The sequence below is a fragment of the Chanodichthys erythropterus genome, chromosome 4 (assembly GCF_024489055.1).
Source record: "Chanodichthys erythropterus isolate Z2021 chromosome 4, ASM2448905v1, whole genome shotgun sequence".
Lineage (NCBI taxonomy): Eukaryota > Metazoa > Chordata > Actinopteri > Cypriniformes > Xenocyprididae > Chanodichthys > Chanodichthys erythropterus.
Window position 1 is genome coordinate 10,390,507 of NC_090224.1, and position 25,551 is coordinate 10,416,057.

Genomic DNA, 25,551 nt, shown 5'->3' on the forward strand with positions numbered 1-25,551 from the left:
TAAAGGCAGATACAGAAGTGTAGCTTTGGACAACACTCAAAGCCTGATTTTCCCTCTCTGGCATTCCATTTCACTCTCATTTTCACTATAAATCCACTTCCTTCGAAAACACTACAGCTTTCCAAGTCGGGCTGTTTCGGTTGCCAATGGTACGTCTAGTTAAAAAAAAACAGCGAGAAGCTCTGAATGGCACAGATTGATGTTTGCATCCTCGTGTATTTATATGTAGCGGTTTGGGCCAAAGTTGGTTCAGAGGTTGTGTCATAGTAACCGGCCATTGTTGACGTTCTCTGTGGCAGCAAGGTTCTTTTTACAGGATTAAAAGAGCAACTGAGGCCACGAAATGCAAATCTGTTTGGCGTTACAGTACATTCAGAAAAGTTGTTCAAAATGTTTGTCACTAATCTGAGACTAAACACTAATGCGTTTAGTGTCGTTAATGCGCAGACTGGATAGAAGAGGCCTCACAGTCTACTCCTCACTCTGTCCTCTCCTTCTCTCCCTCCCCCTCCGCTCTCTTCTCTAACTCTGAAAGAGAAAGCTGGAGGACTGCCAGAGTACGCGACCGCACGGTACACACACACACGAACACACCATGCAGCACAGCTACACACTGACCTACATATGCTTCCACTGCGCTGATTGAGTGCCCCACTGAACCTTCGAGCCAATCGCAGACAGGGGAGGAGTACAAGTCAACCAATAGCACTTCTCACCCTTAGCACAAGCTCTTACAGTCTCTATACAATTTTAGAGGTAAAGCAGGAACATAAATGCCCGCCAAGAATGGAAATTATACATGACTACTTTTTTTTCAGCCTTTGTATGAGATTTTACTATTTCAGAATTCTTAAACCAGGGTCTGTGCTGGTTTTGTTTGTCTAAATGATGGGGTACCCGACTGATGTTAAATTTGCCTGAGACGAAACCTTAGTTGACCATGAAGAGGGTAGTATTGGCCAATCAAATATACACTCAGTATACACTAACACACACTAAGAAATATGAACTCCTGTATAAACGTACTTGCTCCCACACACATTCAACGGACACCAAAGCAGGGTCATCAGGAGGTCATATAATAGAGCACTGATTCCTAATTATTGGAGTACTTGAAATGATTTTCATTTGTTAAAACATATAGAACAATTTTTTTTTTTATTATAAATTTTCTAATTTAAAATATATTTATTACATTAAAATAATTAATCATGGTTAATCAGATTTAGTTTTAGTTCTGAAATCTGCTTTTTTTGTTAAAAGGGAAAGTTTGATTGAGTTGTGTGTGCAAAAATATAATTTTGTAAATGATCATTTATGATGAATTTTTAAAAATCAAAGCACTTTCTTCATTCTCTTTTTTATCTTGGCTGTTTTTATCTGCTTTTACTCTTTCCCTGACTCTCTCCACCTCTTTTTTTTTTTCATGGTGTCATTTCTCTCTGCATTAAGCAATCTGGTGTGATGCATGGTGTGATAGTGAAGCTGATGTAACCACACAGCAGATTACACTATGATCCTTAGTTTAATCTCTACTCGCTCTCTGTATGCACACACTGTATGTGTACATACACACACAGTACACTAAGTCAGCTCATATGACCAGCCACCTGACTAAGCCTCAAGTTTAGAGAGACTAATCCACACACTGCATATCACACCACTGAAAAATTGTCTTTACAACGCATACTGTATACAACATGCCTATATTAAAACACCAATCTTGTACAAAATAACATTAGTATATTAACCAGAGGTTGTAAGTGTCTTCAGTTGAACATTTGCAATTCAGCGTAACGCTGTTTGTCAGAAAGCCTGACTGTTCCAAGCCTTTGTGTTCTCCTGGTAAAACCTTGGATCCCGCTGCACAGCTGCAGGAAGAGGGAAAAAAATGGAAGGGAGCAAAAAGCTGGGTGGAAGAAAAGGAAAAGTAAAACAAACAGGGGGAAGAAGTGGGGAGAGGAGAGACAGGAAAGGCACACTAACCCATATTTACTGTGAAGCGCTGGGAGGGAAGAAAAGCTGTGGGGAAAGGCAACGACTTTACCAATCATTCAGACCAATAATACACGCACTTGTGTACGTGTGGCACTGATACTGCAAATGCTAACACACGACAGCGTCATATTCACACTCGCATATGTGCAAATCAATCAGTCTAAAAGCCCTTTCAGTCGAGCGGTGATGTCATCCACAGCTAGATCATCAGCAATCCTCTCCCACTGGACCAGTCTCTATCTATCCGTCTGTCTCTTCTTCTCTCTCTATTTGCCTTTTCCCTTTCTTTTTTTATATCTGAACAGTGCACAGTGTGGATTGTGTACAATTTCACATTAATTACAAATCGTTTTAGCATTTACTTTTTCAAGTTTTAAGATATTGCACTTCAGTTTACAATACCAAAACTTTGCATACCCAACCCACTTGGTTTACACCACAGCACCACAGCGCTCTGACCAGAGTTGTTGTTGTACAGTTTCACTGTATCCAAGTAGCACAAACAGTGTGGTTATTTTATTTTCACTTGGACCTATGGAAATAAGATCAAGATGGTGAACCATAAACACACAACATTCAGCCAGAAGTAAACATTAACCACTTAAATTAGCAACTGTAGCAATGTCAACCTCTCGCTAAAAAAGTTCATTCACAGCTTTCATACACTGTTGTATAATAAGTTGTTTGTATTCAAAGTAACGTTGAGACTGTATGTTTCCTCAAGGTTTACACACAACATGGGAAAGCATAACCTCGCACCCCAACCTACCCAATCACAGTAATCTGAGAGAAAGAGAAGGAGGGAAACTCGGATATAAAAAAAGGAAGCGAGAGAAGGCGAGGGGCCCCTTTTTCTGGTACCCTATGTAACCCCTTATTGGGCCTCTAAACAGAAAGAAATAAGAAGCAGAAAACGAAAAGGACACTGTAACACCATAGATGGACAGAAAAGTTCCTTTCATAGACAAGATTATTTCAGCAATAATAATAATAATAATAATAATATATACAATATATAATTATATATATGTGTGTGTCGAAACCCTACTTAGAGGTTGTTCCACATTATTAAGCAACTCATAGTTCTCATGCAATATGGGGAGGAAGAAAGATCTTTCTGAAGATGAAAAGCATGAAATGGTGCAATGTTGCGCAAAAGGCACGAAAACAAATAATATTGTATGAAAACTTATCGAATTAGATTAATATTAGATTATTAGAAATAGATTATCGAATTATCATAAGATTTGTGCGTGATTTAGAGCATAGCAGAACTTGGTCAGATAAAGGCTTATTAATGAAAGTTCCTGTCAAAAAAATTAAATAAAAAATTTTGCAAGATATGTGGAGTTCATAACTAGCCATTTTCAGCTATGGCATAAAAAGGAGGATAGTGCCTTCTGAAATACAATGCACTATGCACTATTCTATGCTGCAAAAAAACACCACAGCAATAAAACTGTTTGAAAATTTATTTCTACTCCCACTGTAAATGTTTCTCTTTGTGAGGTTTGGTTAGTGGTGGCTCATGGTCCAAAGGTTTGTGTAATAAATTCTATTGAAACAAATAAAATATTTCTTTCTTAATCTACGTTTTGTAATGGCTATTTGATTCTTTACATAAAAATGATCTTTTGGGGATAATTTCTCAGCACTAATTAGATTAATTAATCGCCACATCATGTAATTAATTAGATTACAAATTTTAATCGCCTCCCAGCCCTAATATGTGTGTGTGTGTGTGCACAAAAACAGTTCATGCTATATTACTGCATATGGTCACTCAACCGCACATGCTTTTATCCACACAAAAAAAGAAAAGCCCCATCTTTGAAGCATATGAGCAAGGAAATGCTTTACTGTTCCCAGAAAAGGGGTGTGTGCATGTGTCTGTGCCCATTTGCCTTTGTGCATGTCAAAAGCATCAAAACACACCACGGGAACAAGAGAAACAAGAAGAAACAGACTTAGGGCCTCTTAACTACTCCTTAAAAACAAAGGGGGTGTCATAAGGGTATATGAATATACAGCAGATTGTGTAAACTCTGTGAACCCTGCATGCTTGGTTGGCGGCATTCAGAGAGCGAGACTGTTTGCGAGTGCAGTCAATGAAGAGAATGTTTACTCATTAAACCCTGTGACTCTTCATGACACTCAAGCACACTATTATTATACACTACTGTTCAAAAGTTTGGGGGCAGTAAGATTCTTTAATGTTTTTAAAATAAGTCTGTTTTACTCCCCAAGTCTGCATTTATTTAATGAAAAATATAGTAAAAAGTTGTGATGATAATGTGTATCATTGTGAAATATTATTCCAATTTAATAAAACCATTTACTATTTTAATATATTTTAAAATATTATTTATTTATGTGATGGAAAAGCTGAATTTTCTTCATCCATTACTCCAGCTTTCAGTGTCACATGATCCTTCAGAAACCTTTCTAATATGCTGATTTGGTGCTCCAGAAACATTTATTTTTATTATCAATATTGAAACCAGTTGTGCTGCTTAATATTTTTGTAGAAACCATGATACATTTCTTTTATGATTCTATCATGCATAGAAAATTCAAACTACATATTTTTTTGAAACTATAATAATATAATTATAAATGACTTTACTGTCACTGTTTGATCAATTGCTGAAGAAAAGTATTTATTTCTTTCATTAAAAAGTTTAGCGTCAATAGGATTTTTTTTAAGGTAGTGAGGCAAGTTCTCTACTCAAATTATGCATTATTTAATCCAAATTGTATTAGTACTGAAATAAATGGATTGCTTAATTTTTTGTGCTTAAAAGCTTAAAAAAGCTATACTAAAATACTGCAAGTCTTCTCGTTGTTAGTCACTATGTGTCCTGTAGTGAAATGTCAATGCACGAGATGCATTGTGATTCTTGTGTGGATGTGTAAATACACATTCTGAATTATAAAATATACAATAAACCAAAATATTCATAATTTCAAATCCCTATTTTTTGTGTATCAATCCAAAATTGTTTGAGAAAGAAGTACAATTCATCAGTAAATCAGTTACTTCTACCATCCATCATGTTTATGTTACGGTGTACCGGACCTACTGTACACTGACTAGGTTGAAACATTTTTCTTTTAAAGAGAGGTAATGATCGGAATATGCAAAGACAGAGATAGAGAATGATCTTTTCTGAGAATGTGAAATGCAAAAGAAGAACAAATGAGAGATAGACAAATACAGACAAACAGAGCAAGCAACGTGTCAGTGATGGCAGTCTGAGTAAGAAAGCACACGAGATGCCCAAGAGCTGTGGAGCGATTTCATGCCCCCATAAACACTGTAGCACACATGGGAGAATATATATATATAGAGAAAGAGAGATGGGAGAGGAGGGCAGGCAGAGGTAAATGGGACAAAACTGTGCGAATCTAACTAAAAATACAGACAACATTAGTTAGAGATTAGAACGGCTGTGCCAAAAGGCATGTGCCACATTATTTCTGCCCATAATGTTCCTGATATACTGCTTCCTCACTCTGACTGAGCTGGCTGATAACAAACTGCTGATGTGTCCAGCAGCTGGAGCCGTTGCAGACTTTACTGCTAAGTCAGCGCTTTGGCCCCATTCAGCTTGATCCACTGGCCTCCACTGACATCCATATCACCAGAACTGACCCAGGGGCAGGTTAAAGACAGGTGTGTAAACACTGAAGGTGCAGTGAAAAGAGATAAGCCTCCACTGATAGCATGCAAGGCAATGGACTCTTAAAACAGATAATAGGCCTGTGTTGACCTCACCACCTGTGGAACATCTGATTGGCCTGTTATTTAGAACACACTGTATTGATAAGAGGTGTTTGGTGCAATATGACTTACTGTACTGTTCACAGCAGTTCTTGGAAAAGACTTTCACTTTAAGACCAATGCGGATTGAGAAACATTCAGACAAAGAGATATTTAGTGAGCAATCCAAAAGCCACAGTGATGAGGGAAAAAAATCCCTAAGATTTTAGGTGGAAACTACCTACAATAGAGATTTCACATGGGCGGACGGACATACTCTGTGATTGTTGTGAGGATAAATTAAAACTTTCAACCTGAAAGTCATTTGATGGCTATTCAAACTTGTAGCTCTGTAAAGTTTCCGTAACTTTTGACTAAAGTGTCATGTGTCACGTAGCCTATTTATTGGACCCTTAAAATGTTGCCCTGGGTTCCAGTGATTTAAGTTTATGGCTCTTTCAGATACACAAGCCATCGTAAATTTGACTACCAAATTCACTGTGTGCATGTGGCTGCTGTGGTGTTATGTCACAGAAAATAAATTTGCTTAGTCAAGGAGGATCTGAAAGCCTTACATCATCACAGAAGCACATTTAAACACCTGCTTCACAATCGAAACAGGAACCGCCATACTAAATCTACCATAATCTGTGTTTATCAATCCAATCTTTTGTCTAATCAAAAGTCGACACATACACTCCTACGTACAAGCACCAAAATAGACCCTATGCGTCACCAGAACCAGGCTAATAATCGCCCACTCCTGTCTGACAATCTTTGTCTGTTATCATTCAAAGGGATGATGCATGAAATCACTGACAAAGTATTTTGCTAAAACTATCATTTCCCTATGTTCACTGCAATAATTGTTCGCTACAAAGCCGCATCTACACTCATTACTGCTGGCTTTGTCTGGCCAAAAGCTCCTGACATAGAAATCTAGCTTTATTTTACTTAATTAAAGTATAAACAAGAACAATTTATCTGCACTGTGGCAGGCAGACATGCGTAATTAGAAATGACAGGTTGGGAACAATTAAACTTTCAAAAAGCTCAGGTCAGAGCTGCATTAAGACTAAATTAAGGGCATGGAAAAGGTGGGAAGAAGCACAGGCTGAACTAGAAATACATTCAAATGTCTTTACCACAGCAGCATATGTGCTTCTAACATGCCGCTGTAAATGCTGCCCCATCAGGAAGTCTGTGTTTTAATCAAATGTTTTTAAATATGAAAATATCTGCTGGCTGAGGGAGGGGAAGTGCATACTATATGTAGGAGTTAAATGGACTGATGTTGGTTGAATCTGTAAAGGGAAGCATAATGTATAAGTGCTTACACCTTATCAGAAAACCTTTCCGACTATGTTTTTACACGTATACAGGGTATTGGATAAAGTGCGTGTGACGTAAATTTCATTATCAACTTAGTATGCACATACATAGCCAGTTTTTTCTAACTGCACTTACTTTGTATGCTCAGCTCTCATATGCCTTAAATTGTTTTGCATTAGGTTTGTCCAAGAGGTGAGGACACTGCCCCAGCCCAATGTTTCCTAGAACAACAATGTAAAACTACTAAAGACGACAACAACAATACATGCCCACAACTCTAGTTTTAAAGAGTATAAAGACATTTTACTGGTCTTAACTTCTGGAGCGAAATAGCGCAGACACTGGACAAGGACGAAAATTTGTAGTGTGCATGTGTCAAGAGGATGTTCATGCACACGATACTATAAAAGGCTATACATTTGGCATAGCAAAACATCTACGACCCCAGTGACACTCACTTCAAGATCTCTCACACACCTAAACATGACCAGGCATGTATAAAATCACCAAACATCAACATTTAGATATGTCAAACAAAACGGTGACTGTATATGAGTTAACAGTCATAGCAGTTACAAAATGTCGCCACATACCTCCTACACATTTTTGTAAACACAAGTTAGCATGACATGAAAACCTATCGGTTTTCTAAATAATGTTTTCACTGTTTACAGGACTTCTCCAATCATTTAGTCTTCTTAAAGGGGGCATATCATGAAAATCATGACTTTTTCCCACGTTTAAGTGCCATAATCATGTCCTCGGTGCATCTACCAACCCAGAAAACATGAAAAAGGACAACCCAGTAACTTTTGTTTTGGTTTTGGTAAGCCTTTCTCTGCAAGCAAAACAAGCCACTCAGATTTCGCTCCCCTAGTGACACAGGAAGGTGATCCTATTATAAAGTTACCGCCCCTTAATTTGCACGTTTCCACCCGTGACGCAGCCATTTTGTTTTCGCACAACAAACGGTGTACCAGTTCTAACGCCATGGCAAAAGTTCAAGCAAAGCATGCTAACTGTTCCGTCATTGGCTGCACAGAACATTATTTAGGCCATGTTGTGCTGCTTTAGAAAAGAGGAAGAGTTGTTGTAGTAGAGTGTTGTTTACCATGCCGTCATTTTACAACATACTTCTTCACAAATGAGGGTAAATTCAGCGCTGGATTTGCACAAAAGATTAACATGATGGCACATGCTAGTTGATGAGTTGAATCAACTCCACAGCAACTACATAAATTTATCCACTAACCGTTCAGAATCAGAAACATCCAGATGTATTTTAAAAGTTGTAACTTCTTCCTGAGTCTCTCCATCGGTCTTTTGAACAATGTAAGGCTGAAAACCGTTACTGGCAATTGTCACTTTGGCTGCGTGAGATTCTCCAGCTTTGTTGTTGTTGAGCAACCGAAGCATGAGCTGTTAAAGCTCTGCCCTCTTTTGGAAAGTGGGCCAGGAGCAGCAGCTCATTTGCATTTAAAGGGACACACAGACAAACAGTGTGTTTTTGCTCACACCCAAATAGAGGCAAATTTGATATAATAATTGATCTGTGGGGTGTTTTAAGCTGAAATTTCACAGACACATTCTGGGGACACCACATCTTGTGGAAAGTGGCATAATAGATCCCCTTTAAACTTCAACCCACAAGCTTGCATTTATCTGCTTTCACTTTTGAGTGCAACGCTCACATCTCAAAATCCAAATAAATAACCAATACAAAGAACCAAGTCCCCACCCTACATTTTTTTCTTTTTCGAAAATCCATTACACTCGGATGTACGTCATAATACAGAAGAAAAGATCTGTTGTTACTTCTGTTTCATTGCAACCTTAAAGATGCAGATTTAACATATAGCACTTCTAGGAGTAGAATTTTGCACGTATTATGTGCGTATATAACATTAATGTTGTATTTGTTTACCCCACCCTCTTGACAATAAACAGATTACAGGAAACACTTAAAATAGCCCACCTACATTCTGGAACTGTGCCGAGTGAAATTCGGCGAATACAGACCCTTTGGAGGGTGACCGGATTGCTTTCATCACCGTGACTGAAACATTTCAATTGGGCCTAGAGTGGCAGCTCAGCATATTAAGTGTTCCAGGAACAAGAATGGTGCAACACGTTATAGTAGTAGCTTGTTCTTTTTAAGTTACATAATCTGATTATATTTCAGATGTGAGATAAACAGCAGGGTTACACAAGATACTAACATTGCAAAGAGGATAGAGACAAGTGTGTGGTGGACAAAATTACAAGTTTAAAAGCAGTGAGCTGGCAAATGTGCATGTGTGTGCGCGTGAGATCCTTAAGAGCTGTCTCTTAAAAATTAATAAAAATGACCTGAATTAATGCTTGAAGAAGTGAATAATTTAAAGGCTGTCTTTTTTTCAAGAGTAGAGTATATCATTTGGCACTAGAAGCATGATCTGGCACTGCAGGAACTCATTGTGAAGGAAAACGATAAATCGCATAAAATCTCATCACTTGTACACCTGCAAAAGAAACCTTGAAGATTAATCTATCATTTTCAAACACATTCTAGACTTAATTCACATTCACACCCGATTGTGTAACCAGATCATTAAACAAACACACAGCATTATCCTGTAACATTCAGTGCAGAGAGTAAAGGTGGGTGCTGTAATGTCAACTTTAACAGTCACGCCCTCTCTCTCCCCTGCGCAGTAACAACAGTAAGTACAAGAGAAACAAAGGAACTTCTTTATGAGATCACATGTCATCCAAACCCTCTCATTAAAACAGAGAGGACCAGAGACCTGGTAGCCATAGTGATGCAGCTTCTTGTCAATATGGGTTTAAGTGGACCAAATGATTGGAGAAGTCCGGCATATGTCACCAGACAGAAGTTGTTTTACTGGAAAATTCAAAATTTAAAAAAAAGGAAAGAAAGATCTGAATGAATGAATTGTGCACATTAAGATCATTGAAGGATTAGTTCACTTCAGAATTAAAATTTCCTGATAATATACCCCTTTGTCATCCAAGATGTTTTTGTCTTTAATTTTTCATTCGAAAGAAATTGAGGTTTTTGAGAAAAAAGTCCAGGATTTTTCTCCATATAGTGGACTTCAACGGGTTGCAGGTCCAAATTTCAGTTTCAAAGGACTCTACACAATCCCAGATGAGGAATAAAGGTCTTATCTAGCGAAACAATTGGTCATTTTCTAAAAAAAGTAAAAAAAATTATATACTTTTTAACCACAAATGCTCATCTTGCACTAGCACTACAATGCACCACGCATTACGTAATCACATTAGAAAGGTTTCTAATGTAATCACATTAGAAAGGTCATGCGTGATGTAGGCAGAAGTACCGGAAGTCCTTCAACTTCTCCAAAATACATTTGTGATTTAAAAGTATATAATTTTTTTTTTTTTTTTTTTAGAAAACGACCCTTATTCCTCAGCTGGGATCATGTAAAGCCATTTGAAGCTGCCCTGAAAAATGCAATTTGGACCTTCAACCCGTTGGTAGCCGTTGAAGTCCACTAGATGGAGAAAAATTCTGGAATGTTTTCCTCAAAAACCTTAATTTCTTTTTGACTAAAGAAAGAAAGACATAAACATCTTGGATGAGATGGGGGTGAGTAAATTATCAGGAAATTTTAATTCTGAAATAAATTTTAATCCATTAAGAAACTTAAAATCAATTAGAAACTAGATGGGGTGAATTTCCATTCCATGCCAACTTTAGCTCATAAAATCAGTGTTGATGCTTTAAATGATGCAAAAACATGTGTGTGTATAAATATATAATTTATAGTGTGCGTGTATATGTTTTATTTAAATGCAACTGTGCATATTGGCAGCCAATTGCAAAAGTGTTTATCTGAGGTTCTGTTAAAACCAGCACCCACACTCCGATCTGATCTCCGATATGACTCACATATCTGCTTGGAGTCGTCAGATGTGTGCTCGAATGTGAGTCATATTTAGAGCTTGAGGTATCACAGGAGCAAAAGTTCAGTGGAACACTGTTAGATATTTTTTCACATATCAGAAATGGCAGCAGGTACTTGCTACTCATCCTAATAGAGACCGGGGGAGGTGTGTTTATTAGTGTGTATAGTATTTGATCATAAAACATGTTAGACTGACAGATAGTGTTTTGCATAGCAGTTTAGGAAATTTGATCATGCACATACACGGTCCTGAATGTTAGATGAGTCGGGGTGCAAACAGTTCCACTCTGAGCTGGGTGTCTGCATAGTTTGCCGTTGCCACAGACCCGGGAGTAACTCTCCTTTCACTATTATAATTCATGGCTATTTACGGCCAATGGGACAGGCAAGCTATGCCTCCTGCTGCAAACTTGACCTTGCACCCACAACCCAACCATATACCCCCTCCCCCAACCCACCCTGGCTCTGTAAGTGAAAGGCCCATATGTCTTATGCTGGCTACGGCCCATGGCCATGACATTCCCTTTGAAGGCAGTCCTGCCTGCTGACTGCTAAGGAGAAGCTCGCGCCATTCTGAGTTGTTATGCAATTCCTAATGCCATTCAACACCTACATAAACAGTCTGGGCAGCTTCTAGCAGGGGTACATTTACCATGCCAAGTTTTACGTAAGCCGAGCTGCGTGGATATGAACATAAAGACATTTGAATATGGACATTTATTAGGCTTGGCTCTGAGGATATTGTATTTTGTGGTTTTAACCATAATCACAAGACAAAGTCCATCTGAACTAATTTGCCAGTTGAGCAAATTGTTTTGTTTTGTCACAATTTTTTTTTATATTGATCATGCCTAATTTACGGTTTATTTTTTATGCTGACATCCAAATAGTTTGTTTACAGGTGACGTCATTGAGCTCGCTTCACTGATGAGTCACGCGCGTGTGAACCTTCGAAAACTTTCCAGTTTTCTGTGCGTGAGTAAGTGTGCCAAACATGCCAGAACATGTGTTTCTGGTTGTGACGCAGAATGGGACACAGCACGAAATAAATGAGGAGCATGACAGACACTTGCACACCTTATGACACACAAATTCTCTAGCACAGTGATTCTCAACCTTACACACCACTAGTACACATTTTGCATGTCTGCTTAATCAAATACACCTGATTAAACTCATCAGCTCATAAGCAGAGACAACCAAAATGTGTATTGTTTGGGGGTCTTCAGGAACGAGGTTGGGAAGCACTGCTCGAGTGGATCTCTTACCTTCCAACCAGCTGAGCTGTTGCTGTCGCCTTTGTCTTTAAAGTACGGGACACTTCTGACCATCCAGTCGTAGATCTGGGACAGTGTCAGTCTCTTGTCTGGGGTGCTCTCTATGGCTTTCGTGATAAGGTCTGCGTAGGACAGGTTGCCCCATGCGTTCCTCCTTGAAGATGACTTCCGGGGAGTCTGCTGTTGGCTACCTTGACCGCTCGCCCCCGGACTCGCTGTGGTCGCAGAAGCAGGCTGAGAGGAGAGCGGGGAGTCAGTGTTCTCCTGACCGCTAATGGCATGCAGTTCCTCTGCCAGGCTTGGGCTGCCACTGTCCTCTCCTTCACCCATGCCGTTGATTGCCATTGCGCTGTCATCCTCATCATCCTCTTCCTCTGGGATTATGTCAGTGTCATTGGACGCTGGCTTTGCCGAACTAGACTCCGGCAGCGGCCAAGTGCATGATCTCGGCCGTTTCTGCGGCTCAAAATCTGGATCGATGGCAACATCCAGGGAGGTCAGTGGTTCAAGGGTTGTCTCCGCCATTGCCTCTACCAGCCTTCTCTTTTACTCCTCTGTACTGTCTCAGTCAAAGTTAGATAGGCAGTGGGAAGCGGTCACAGTCGCATTCCATGAATGCACCTGAACTCTAAATGGTGCTTAACGCTTCTTGTGCAGTGCAAATCTTAATGATCATTAACAGCCCTCCCTGTGTTTCAGAAAGACAAAAATACAATATAAAGCCATGTGACAAAATAGCTCACAATCATCAAATACAATTGTGGATTGTATGGACAAATACACACACACACACACACACACACACACACATACACACACACACATACACTTCTAGTTAAAAGTTTGGAAACATTACTATTTTTAACATTACTACACTACTACTTATGCTCATTAAGGCTGCATTTATTTCATAATACAGAAAAAACAATAATATTGTGAAATATTATTAAAATTTAAAATTATGGTTTTCTATTTTAATATACTTTAAAATATAATTTATTTCTGTGATGCAAAGCATTGTCAGCATCATTACTCCAGTCTTCAGTGTCACATGATCCTTCAGAAATCATTGTAATATGCTGATTTATAATCAATGTTGGAAGCAGTTGTGCTGCTTAATATTATTTTATAACCTGTAATACCTTTTCAGGATTCTTTGATGAATAAAAAGTTTTTAAAAAATCAGCATTTATTTAAAATAGAAATCTTTTGTAACAATATACACTACCGTTCAAAAGTTTGGGGTCAGTATTTTTTTTTTCTTTTTTTTTTCTTTGGAAAGAAATGAATACTTTTATTCAGCATGGATGTGTTAAATTGATAAAAAGTGAGAGTAAAGATGTATATTGTTAGAAAAAAATGTATATTTTGAATAAATGCTGTCCTTTTTAACCTTTTTAAGTATCACAGGTTTCCAACATTGATAATAAATCAGCATATTAGAATGATTTCTGAAGGATCATGTGACACTGAAGACTGGAGTAATGATACTGAAAATTCAGCTTTGCATCACAGGAAAAAAGTATATTTTAAAGTATATTAAAATAGAAAAACTATTTTAAATTGTAATAATATTTCACAATATTATTGTTTTTTCTGTATTTATTATTAAATAAATTCAGCCTTAATGAGCATAACGTTCAAAAATACTAAAAATAGTGTTTCCAAACTTTTGACTGGTAGTGTGCGTGTGTATATGTATATATATATATATATATATATATATATATATATATATATATAAAGCTATTAAATGTATAATTAAATTTTCACGCGTTCATGTGTCTAATTATACGGTGGTGTGCGCGCGAACGCGCCTGCGGTGGTTCGCGCAACAGTCACGTGAAAGTATAAACAAAGATTTAACGTCTGTAGTATACGCAAAGTGCTCCTGTTTCACTTCAATTTAAGATTCGCTTGATTGCACACGTTCTTGGTCGTTACACTTTCATAATGACACTCGCTGACACATATGAAGAGTATTCCAAAGGAGAAGACCGCACGAACGATATATTAAAACCACTGTTTTTGTGAAAACTTTCACTTTCACAATAACAGTGGTTTTAATATATCCTTCGTGCAGACATTATTGCATAACAATTTTCAATATTATTTTATGTATTATTAATAATATAACAGCGTGAATGGAAAGTGGACTAAGAACCGATAAGAGAAACATCTTTAAAAAATATGTAATGTTCATTTATATATATGCATGAGTATATGTTATAATATTATAACGCAAAATGCAATACCTCAACACTCACCATTCAGCTAGAGCCGTTTCTCCTCTGTGTCGCACTCCAGTCACTTGGTGCACTGATGTAATACAACTATATCTCTCCAGCGCACCCCGCCAGTAGCCACGGACAAAGCGCTACAACGTCACTGCACACAACCATCACAGGCAGTAAGTCACTGTAGTGACAAAAGAACTGAACTGTCAGAGCCAAAGCACATTCAGCGCGCCGTTATGTCAGCTCAAGACAACAGCAATAACGAGGACAGAACTAAGCGTGCTCGAAGACTGCAGTGATCATTTTGTGCCAGTTTACCCCCTATGTCACTTCGCATTCATAAGTCTCTTTAACAGTTAAAGGTAGAGACGCAACTATCACGTATTGACAGTGCCTTGTTAGAGCGCGCGCCAAAGCCTCGACGTCACGGACGGTACAGTGCGGAAAATTCCCATCTAGAAAGTCCCTTCTCTTTCTGCACCTATCTATCTAAAGGCACAGGAGGACTATCTGCTCTAATCGTCTGTCAGCACTCAAGCGAGCTCAACTTAGGACTGAGTGACTAGAGGAGGGTGAAAAAAGAAACGCAGCTGACAGGGACCTGCCCCCTAGATTCCGCGCATGCGATCGCCTCTTAAAGGGCCACCGCTCCCCACGCACAGCTGCCAACAGACAAGAGGACATGTTCAAACAAGTCACTTCAGGCATCGAGAGCCCATATCAGTTTATCGGATTTCCAAATATAGATTCAGTTGCTAGAATTTGTAGTTCAGACATGCAAACAACATTATCTGGGCATATTATCAGAAATGTGCTATTGATTAGAGACAGCATTTTCAGGTAACACAGGTAGCCAACATTTTAATACAGGATTATAGGAGCTAGTGGCAAATTTGGTTAGAATGAGATGCCTGAGAAAGTATTTTCTTAAAGGAAGTTTTTATTATTATTATTATTGCTTAATGGACAAAACAAGACAGGGAACAAACAACCAACAATGCAAGACACTTCCATTGAGACAAACATATAGTTTACATTAAAGAATGTCTTAAAGGAATAGTTTACTAAAAATGTTGTCATTTTCCACCGTTCCAACACAGCATTATTTTTTTCTTCTATGAAACAATAGGCAGAATGTCCTTATTGTGGTTTTCCACACAATAAAAGTCAGCATGAAATGAAAATTCATCCTATCTGTTTTGTAAATGCATGTCATATATTTTATTGTGAATGATTAATCTATGTACGATTTTTCACTTTTATTATTTTTTTTTATTGACCTCATATTGTCATAACTGGATATTCCGGCAAAAACAACACAATTCCCTCCAATCATTTAGTGCATTTTTTCCCCCTCAAAAATCTGTTACACTCAGATGTAGATCACAATATGGAAAGTTTTTGAAGGCATAGGATAGTTTTGTGTGAGGAACAGACTGAAATTGAAGTTGTTATTCAAATAACATTCACAAATGTGTTTTAAAACAAAAGCAATCAGTGAAATTATAGGCAAGAGCCAGACTTGGATTAGAGTGAATGAGTTGTGAACCACTATTATGATACTTTTTTGTCTTTCTTGGAGCTTGGCATTTAAAATCACTGTCCATTTTCATTGTATGTAAAACGTAAAATCTAAAATATTTCATGGAAGAAATAAAATAATGGTGGTTTGGTAATGGTAACATTTTTTTAGTCGAATTGTTCCTTTAAATATTCAATCACCAGAAGATTTGCTACTAATTTAAAAAAGAAAGAAAAAAAAGTTTTACTAAATCTTGGGCCATTAAAACTGTTCAGGCATGTCTTGTACTTGCCTTCCTCTGGCCCTTTAATCCCAGCGTGAAGTCGCCCGTCATGACACGCCCCCTGCTGCCAGACTCGTTTTATTCAAACACATGACGTAATTTATAATCAAGAAATGTTATACCCGTTTGCTGTCCTTCGTGGCGCTACTCTAGTACAGTGACGTCTTACCAAAACACGAGCACGTCTTTGTTCCTTCAGAGATGCGCATTTTCTCGGGCGGAGTGCTTTCGACGCTGATGCGCGCTCTTTTCTCACCCGTCCGCATCGCGCATAATCATTATTAATCATAATTAATCGAGATGCTATTTGAGATTAATAACAACATTTATGCAGGTTCAGAGTCAGAAATAGGCCTACATGTAAAATAAAAAGCATGCACGATTTATATTGGATAGATTGGTGCAATTCTGTGATCCTGTTGCATGGGCGACAACAAGTGGCACTAAATGCTGTTGCATATTCAGTCAATAAAAATGTTTGCTCAAAGACTCCGTCATTCACTCCTTATCTTTTAAAAATCAACCCTCCCCCTCTCTGTCTCCATCTCCTTTGTTCCTTACCCTGCACAAATGGAAAAGTCTGCAGGTGACCATTACAATATCTGTGTTGACGCCAGCTTTTGTAAAAACCTCTTTCTTCCGCATCTAATACACCATGTCTCCAATGATGTCACTGTAGATTACACGTGTCTTGAGGATGGTGATTGCAGATATGTAATATGTGTTTGTCCAAGGTCTTTTGAGGGACTTTCATTTATAAATCAATTTTGTGCTTATTTTACTTAAGCCCTTATAAATGTTTGTTCGGTACTCCTGAGCATATGGATATAGATGCATTGTATAGATTTATTTGTTGGAGAGGGTCACGATAATACTAGTTCTCTCAGATAGGGAGCTGCATTATGCTTTACTAGTGTCATTTAAAACAATAACACAGCGCACGTGGGGTGTGTACAGGCAACAGAACTATCTTCTACTGCCACCTTTAGACCAGCAATTGAAATTACAGGAAAATGTAAGATTTTAAAGGGTTATTTCACCCAAAAATGAAAATTTTGTCATTAGTTACTCACCCTCATGTCGTTTCACACTCGTAAGACGAATTCGTTCATCTTCAGAACACAAATTAAGATATTTTTGATCAAATCCGATGGCTCAGTGAGGCCTTCTTTGCCAGCAAGATAATTAACACTTTCAGATGGCCAGAAAGCTACTAAAGACATATTTAAAACAATTCATATGACTACGGTGGTTCAACCTTAATGTTATAAAGCGACGAGAATACTTTTTGTGTGCCAAAAAAACTAAATAACGACTTTATTCAACAATAGCCTACTAGTGAAAGGCGATTTCAAAACACTGCTTCATGAAGCTTCGATGCTTTATGAATCGTTTGTTTCGAATCAGTGATTCGGAGCGTGTATTAAACTGCCAAAAAGTCGCGCCCCCGATTGGTGAAACATTGAAATTTCGAAACACTTATGTTGTGACGAAGCCTCGTTTACTGAAATCACGTGACTTTGGCTTTTTTATACACGCTTCGAACCATTGATTCGAAACAAAAGATTCTTAAAGCTTCAAAGCTTCATGAAGCAGTGTTTTGAAATCGTCCATCACTAGAAATTGTTGAATGAAGTCGTTATTTTGTTTTTTTGGCACACAAAAAGTATTCTCGTCGCTTTATAACATCAATGTTGAACCACTGTAGTCACTAACTGTTTTAAATATGTCTTTAGTAGCTTTCTGGGTTAATTATTTTGCTGGCAATGCAGGCCTCAGGGAGCCATCGGATTTTATCGAAAATATCTTGTGTTCCGAAGTTGAACGAAGGTCTTACGGGTGTGGAACGACATGAGGGTGAGTAACTAATGACAGAATTTTCATTTTGGCGTGAACTAACCCTTTAAAGAAACTGGCTTGGTGACTGTTTTGGAGTTTATGCTCACCATGGCTGGTCCCAAGTAGAGAAAAAAAACATTTTTTTCATTAAGTCACTCTGGCAGTTGTTTGTTGTTGTTGTCATCTTTAGAGATTCATTTTGTCAGTTTAGCATTTAACATAAATAATTAGATCAAGTACAAACAATGTTTGAAGTTTTACTGTAACCATTTTAATAATTTATGTATGGAAGCTCACTTCTGCCACATTAGAAAAATAAGTCATAATTGTGACAAAAACTGATGTCATACCTTCTCATAATTTCAACTTTATCTCATAATTCTTTAAAAGTCAGAATTGTGAGATACCAAGTCATAATTATGACAAAAAAAAAAAAAAAAAGACTTTTTATTTTTTATAAATGGCTATCTCAATTTCAATTTTCGCATAATTATTACAAATGTAAATTATGATGATTTATTTCTTATGTGGCAGAAATGGGCATAACTGTGTACTGTATACATATATATGTAGGCATTACATTCTTTTTCTCCCTCATAGACTTTGTTTTCCAAAGTACATCATTTTCTAAATACTGCAGAATACATGATCCACTAGAGGGTGCTAGACATCTTCTCATTTAGCAGCATGTGCATTCTACTGCTGTCAATGAGATTTAGTTTTGCATATTAATGGTGCTGTGAGCATATGGATGACTCCAATTGCTTGTAAAGTAGTAATAATATAAGGCTTACAGTCTGTTCATGGTGATGGAAATGTACCATCCCAAAAGTTTTAATGTGGACTCTACTAAGAGGTAGTTGGTAACTGCAAGGGTGTTTCATTTCATGTTCGACTCCGATCCCCACTAATCCAGTACTGTTCTGTCTGCATCTCTGTGAGGCGAGACACTGTCCTCTTGAAGGCAAAGACCTCTTCATCCGCTGTGAACAGAGTCAACCGCTCACTGGCCTCCTGAACAAAATAAATATAGACAGTTCTGATGAGCAATTACAAATGCCATTCTACAGAAATCAGCAAAGAACCAAGGCTTAATAAATAAAGATTTTCTCTACTTTAAGGGGTCATATCAATACATTACCATGCATACTGGAATGGATGGAACATGCATTATTGGATGGAACGTCACTGTTTCCTGCTGAGTGATTAGAAACTTCACTGCCCTGACATGAAAAGGTTATAAAGTGGTGCAGCTCTAGATACTTTTCGGTTTATTCCACAATTTTAAATATATCAATAATACCCTCTTGTGATTTTTAAAAAACTTTTACCTGTTTAATAAAATCCGGTTGCTAACAAGTGGCTGAATGGGACTATAGAGATTGTCGGGTACATTAAACGTCATCAGCCGAGCGAATAGGTAAACTCATCTACTCACTAGTCCACTTACGCAGCCTTGTTGTGTTTATAATCTCGCTATTGCAAACTATTATAGCTCAAACTTTCAAGGAAAATGTTTTTAAACAAAGACTGAAAAAGTTGCCGGAAGCTCAGTGATGTGTAAGAATCATAACCTTTTCTTTGTCACAGAACTTATTTTCTGTAATAATCCGAAAGCCAATTTAAAAATCTTTTTTTTTTTTTTTTTGTGACTTCCAAGTTTGTCTACAAAAATATGACATTCCTGCACCACTCAATAAAGAGGAAGCCAAAATGCAAAGGTGTTTCTTAAAGGTCTCTTCAATTCTAAGGCAGAGAGAGGTTGGAAAATAGAGTGGAAACATTTTGGCACAAAATGTTACTAACATTACAATTAGACTTAAAGGATTAATTCACTTTCAAATGAAAATTAGGCCAAGATTTATTCTCCCTCAAACCATCCTAGGTGTATATGACTTTCTTCTTTCTGATGAACATAATCAGAGAAATATTAATACATATCCTGACGCAGCCAAGCTTTATAATGGCAGTGAACGGGACCAGTGAGTATGAGCTGAAGAAAGTGCTTCCATCCACATCCATCTATCATAAACATGTGCTCCACACAGCTCCAGGAGGTTACTAAAGGCCTTCTGAAGCGAAGCGATGCATTTCAGCATTTGTGTAAAAAAAAAAAAAATCCATATTTAACAAGTTAAGTAAAATATCTAGCTTCCACCTTACATTTTCAAGTTACAAAGAAAGTGTAAACTGGTGTCGCGTCAGTTACACTTTTTCCGTAAGTTGAATAGGGAAGGCATAGGACGTAGCATAAACTTTTGAAATGCAAGAGTTTTACACTTTATTCATATGTTGAATACGGAAGGCAGTCTGGCGGAAGCTAGATATTTTACTTCATAACTTGTTTAAATATGTATTTTTGGTTACACTTTATTTTACAGTGCCGTAGTTACATTGTAATTACTCAAATAAGTACAAATGAGTACTATTAATTATCTACATGTACTTACTATAGAGTTACAGTTAGGGTTAGGTTTTGGTTTAGGGTTAGTTACTTGTAATTATGCATAATTTATTGTTATTACTGTTGTAGTAACATGTAACTATGGCACTGTAAAATAAAGTGTTACCAGATTTTTTTTTACACAAACGCATCACTTCGATTCAGAAGGCCTTTGTTAACCCCCCGGAGCACACGTTCATGATGGATGGATGTGGATGAAAGCACTTTCTTCAGCTTCATACTCGTTGGTCCCGTTCACTGCCATTATAAAGCATGGATGTGTCAGGATATTTATTAATATTTCTCAGATTGTGTTCATCAGAAAGAAGAAAGTCATATGCACCTAGGATGGCTTGACGGTGAGTAAAGCTTGGGCTAATTTACATTTGAAAGTGAACTAATCCTTTAAGGGAATAATTAAAATAATAGAAATATGATATGACCTCTTTAATCATGATAACTCCTCTTCATGGACTAGTGTTACTATTGCTAACTAAAACTAAAACTATTAAAAATAGCTCATGATAATTAAAATTAAGCTGGGCAATAAAATAAAGGAATAAAATAAAATAAAATATAAATATTAGGTAACTTAGAATTAAATTAGAACATTACTAAAACTAAAATAAAAAATGAAACCTGAAAATATAAACAAAAAGCTAATTCAAAATAAAAATAAATACTGAAATATAAATGATACTAAAACACATGGACTGGTAGAAAGCATTTTTTGATGCTACATTAAAGGTGCCCTAGAATCAAAATTTGAATTTACCTCGGCATAGTTGAATAACAAGAGTTCAGTACATGGAAAAGACATACATTGAGTTTCAAACCCCATTGCTTCCTCCTTCTTATGTAAATCTCATTTGTTTAAATGACTTCCGGAAAACACACGGATCTCAACATAACACAGACTGTTACGTAACAGTCGGATCATTAATATGTATGACCCCAATATTTGCATATGCCAGCCCATGTTCATGGCATTAGACAAGGAAAGGCAGTATTAACGTCTGGATCTGTGCACAGACAAGGTAAGCCAGCAAGAACAACAGTGAAAAATGGCAGATGGAGCAATAATAACTGACATGATCCATGATAGCATGATATTTTTAGTGATATTTGTAAATTGTCTTTCTAAATGTTTCATTAGCATGTTGCTAATGTACTGTTAAATGTTTTTAAAGTTACCATCATTTCTTACTGTATTCATGGAGACAAGAGCCGTCGCTATTTTCATTTTTACACGTGCAGTCTGTATAATTCATAAACACAACTTCATTCTTTATAAATCTCTCCAACAGTATAGAATTAGCCGTTAGCCACAGAGCACAGCCTCAAACTCATACAGAATCAAACATAAACATCAAAATAAATACTTTACTCACATAATTCGAAGCATGCATACAGCATGCATGACGAACATCTTGTAAAGATCCATTTGAGGGTTATATTAGCTGTGTGAACTTTGTAAATGCACTGTAATATAGTCGAGAGCTCGTGTGGCAGGCAGCAGGCGAATTAAAGGGGCGGCGCGCTGCCAAAATCAGTGTATAGTTAATGATGCCCCAAAATAGGCAGTTAAAAAATTTAATAAAAAAAAAAAATCTATGGGGTATTTTGAGCTGAAACTTTACAGACACATTCAGGAGACACATTAGACTTATATTACATCTTTTGAAAAAGCATTCTTGGGCACCTTTAATGAATGCTGACCGCTGAGAGTATGCGTTTATGATTTAAGCTCAGAATGATAATGTAAAAGTTCTAATGTAATGCCTATAGGTGGCACTGTTTTGAGGGTGTTGTCATTACATCAGTCAGTCCGAGTTCATCCAGCATTAGGCGATCTCTCGCTTCATCTCCAGTCATCGGTCCCTGATCAAGGAGGCGGTCTAACGGTGCATCAGCCAGCATCACCACTCTAACCTGACAATTTTAGACATAGAGAAAGTGTGCATTTGTACATATGTTGGTGCTAGCAGAGTACACAAAGGGGATTATGATTAGGAAATAGACAAAGGTATGAAACAAATGTATTTGAGGACAGCACATGAATATCAAGTGTTTTTAATTCTGAGGACATGTTCAGGCCTACTTGAGCTTTCAGGAAGTCAGGGTTAGTATGCATTGTGGCGTGTCTTGTGGCACTTTACCTTTTGGTCGTAAAAGTTGTCAATGAGTGTGGTGAGGCGTCTAGCTTGGTCCTTCATTCCAAGCCGAAGGTGAGGAACATTCCGTATGATGACCGTGTCAAAATGCCGTGCGATTTCTAAATAATCACCAGCACCCAACGGCTTTAAACAACAAATAAACAGACACACACATACACACAGAGAGATTAGGTAACATTAATGATAAAACGTTCATTTTCTTTATGATAGTTAGTAAGCTATAAAGGGATAGTTCATCCAAAAAAAAAAAAATTAAAATGATGTTGTTAGTTACTCACCCTCATGTGGTTCCACATCCGTAAGACCTTCGTTCATCTTCAGAACACAAATTAAGATATTTTTGATAAAATCCAATAGCTCAGCGGCAAGATAATTAACACTTTCAGATGCCCAGAAAGCTACGAAAGACCTTAATGTTATGAAGCGACGAGAATACTTTTTGTGTGCCAAAAAAAACAAAATAACTTTATTCAACAATATCTAGTGATGGGTGATTTCAAAACACTGCTTCATGAAGCTCCAAAGCTTTTGTTTCGAATCAGTGGTTCGGAGCGCATATCAAACTGCCAAAGTCACGCCCCCCAGTGGTGCACCACTGAAATTCCGAAACACTTATGATGTAACAAAGCCTTGTTTACTAAAATCAGAGGACGTTTCTCAATGTCAAGGAAGGATCCTCGAAAGCCAGAATTTCGAGGATGCTACGTCATCTACATCCGTCTAAGGACTGTTCCAATGTTGAGGATCCTCGGAGTTTCAAACAAGGACTGAGTCCTTCATTCGAAAAATATCCCATATACAGGAAAGGATGCATATGTGTAGCCTTCGCGCTCTCAAATCACCCACAATCCTATGCGCGCAGCTTTGCGATCTTGTTCAAAAAAAAAAAACAAAAAAAAAAGTCGGACATTAGCGAGCAATATGTTTTCAAATGTAAGTATATTTACATTACCAAACATTTGTTATAACTGTAGTAAATATGTCAGATAAATAAAGTTTAACATTTAAATGGCAGTACAAATTACTACCTAATTGATATTATAAATTATACAAATACAAATTACATTATTGATGGCTAACTGAACCGGACCGTCATTTAACAATTGTTAGCTTGGTTGCCGTCACCATAATTTCTTTTACCTTTTCACTGACGTAATGACGCAATGACGTGCACGTGCTAGTCTGTTCCATTTACACGTTCTCCGAATGCTAAAGAGGAGCCTCGCCTAGCTTCTGAAGGAAGTGACTTGGAAGGACCAGTCCTGCCAAGGAAGTATCCTTGACATTGAGAAACGCCTAGTGACTTTGGCAGTTTGATACACGCTCTGAACCACTGATTCGAAACAAAAGATTCGTAAAGCTTCAAAGCTTCATGAGGCAGTGTTTTGAAATCGTTCATCACTAAATATTGTTGAATAAAGTCATTATTTTGTTTTTTTGGTGCACAAAAAGTATTATTGTCGCTTCATAACATTAAGGTTGAACCGCTGTAGTCACATGAACTGTTTTAAATATGTCTTTAGTAGCTTTCTGTGCATCTGAAAGTGTTAATTATTTTGCTGGCAATGGAGGCCCCACTGAGCCATCGGATTTTATCAAAAATATCTTAATTTGTGTTCTGAAGATGAACGAAGGTCTTACGGGTGTGGAACGACGTGAGGTTGAGTAATTATTGACAGAATTTACATTTTTGGGTGAACTAACCCTTTAAATTTCAATCTGTTGATTACATATAGCTATAATATGGCTTCAGTTCAGAACAGTACTATTATAATTAATAATTCAGTTTTGTCATCACAGGAATAATTACATTTTAAAATAGAAAATTATTTGAATAGATTTTTACATTATTACTGGTTTTACTGTTTTTTGATCAAATAAATGCAGCGTTGGTGAACGTAAGAGATTTCATTCAAAAACATTTTAAAATCTTAACGACCCCAAACTTTGGAACGCTGGTGTATATTGTATTATTTTTGGTCAGTATAATATAATATACATACAAAAACACAAATTCATCTGCTTCAGCATCAGGAGTCTCTCCACATTGTCAGTGAATGAGAGGGAAACTTCACTGATGTTGTCTCAGAAACCTTGGCACATACCTTTTTACCCATCCATCTCTCTTATCTCATGTGCTTATTCCCTTTTGAATTTTTGTCTCTAATCTTCTATTTCACCCTATATTCTGTCTTCTTTCGGTAAAATGTATCTCTGTGGTAACTAAGTGGAAAGGCACATTAACACATGCTGACATAGTCCCTACTGCATTAGCCTGACTATGTAGAAGTTGAGGACTCTTCAGACAAATCCACACATGTACATGCACACACACAAACACACACACGCACACACACACACACACACACACACACTCGCTCACACTCTCAGAACACTGAAGTGAACAGCGCTCTCAAAAGCACTGAAGGACGCAGAGACAGTGCCTCGGCTCCATTAGAGAGCAGCATACTCATCCTTTCTTTCCTTCACAAACAAAAAGGGAGCTTCAAACTGGTAAACCAAGTCCAAGGTTACATACATAAACAAGCGCATACACACACACACACACAAGCTGGCTTAGACTAGCCATAGACAGGCCTACAATGATAAATTGAGTTATGGATGGATGAAGACATGGGTGATTACATACACTGTGTCCAAAGTTGAATACTTCCCTTACTATATAGTATGTGAAAAACAGTATACCAAAATAATAGTATGTCTGAATACATAGTATTCGAAAAACAG

At 37.4% G+C, this 25,551-nt stretch overlaps 2 protein-coding genes across 3 annotated transcripts in view; both read right to left on the reverse strand.

Annotated features, from left to right (window-relative positions):
* Window positions 1–15,153, reverse strand: part of foxo3b (forkhead box O3b) — a 35,590-nt gene extending 20,437 nt beyond the window's left edge. The window contains exons 1-2 of one of the 2 annotated variants that reach the window (XM_067384022.1): window positions 14,570–15,153; window positions 12,294–12,990 (exon numbers count right to left, since the gene is read on the reverse strand). In XM_067384022.1, coding sequence (XP_067240123.1) covers window positions 12,294–12,827 — 534 coding nt within the window. In that variant the 5' untranslated portion in view covers window positions 12,828–12,990; window positions 14,570–15,153. Of the gene's footprint in view, window positions 1–12,293; window positions 12,991–14,557 lie in introns of both variants that reach the window. The other variant, XM_067384023.1, reaches the window with a different exon arrangement.
* A 3,145-nt stretch (window positions 15,154–18,298) lies between these two features.
* The window catches only part of afg1lb (AFG1 like ATPase b), a 36,793-nt gene continuing 29,540 nt past the window's right edge, over window positions 18,299–25,551 (reverse strand). The window contains exons 11-13 of the mRNA XM_067384025.1: window positions 22,786–22,926; window positions 22,445–22,558; window positions 18,299–19,197 (exon numbers count right to left, since the gene is read on the reverse strand). Coding sequence (XP_067240126.1) covers window positions 19,069–19,197; window positions 22,445–22,558; window positions 22,786–22,926 — 384 coding nt within the window. The 3' untranslated portion in view covers window positions 18,299–19,068. The remainder of the gene's footprint in view (window positions 19,198–22,444; window positions 22,559–22,785; window positions 22,927–25,551) is intronic.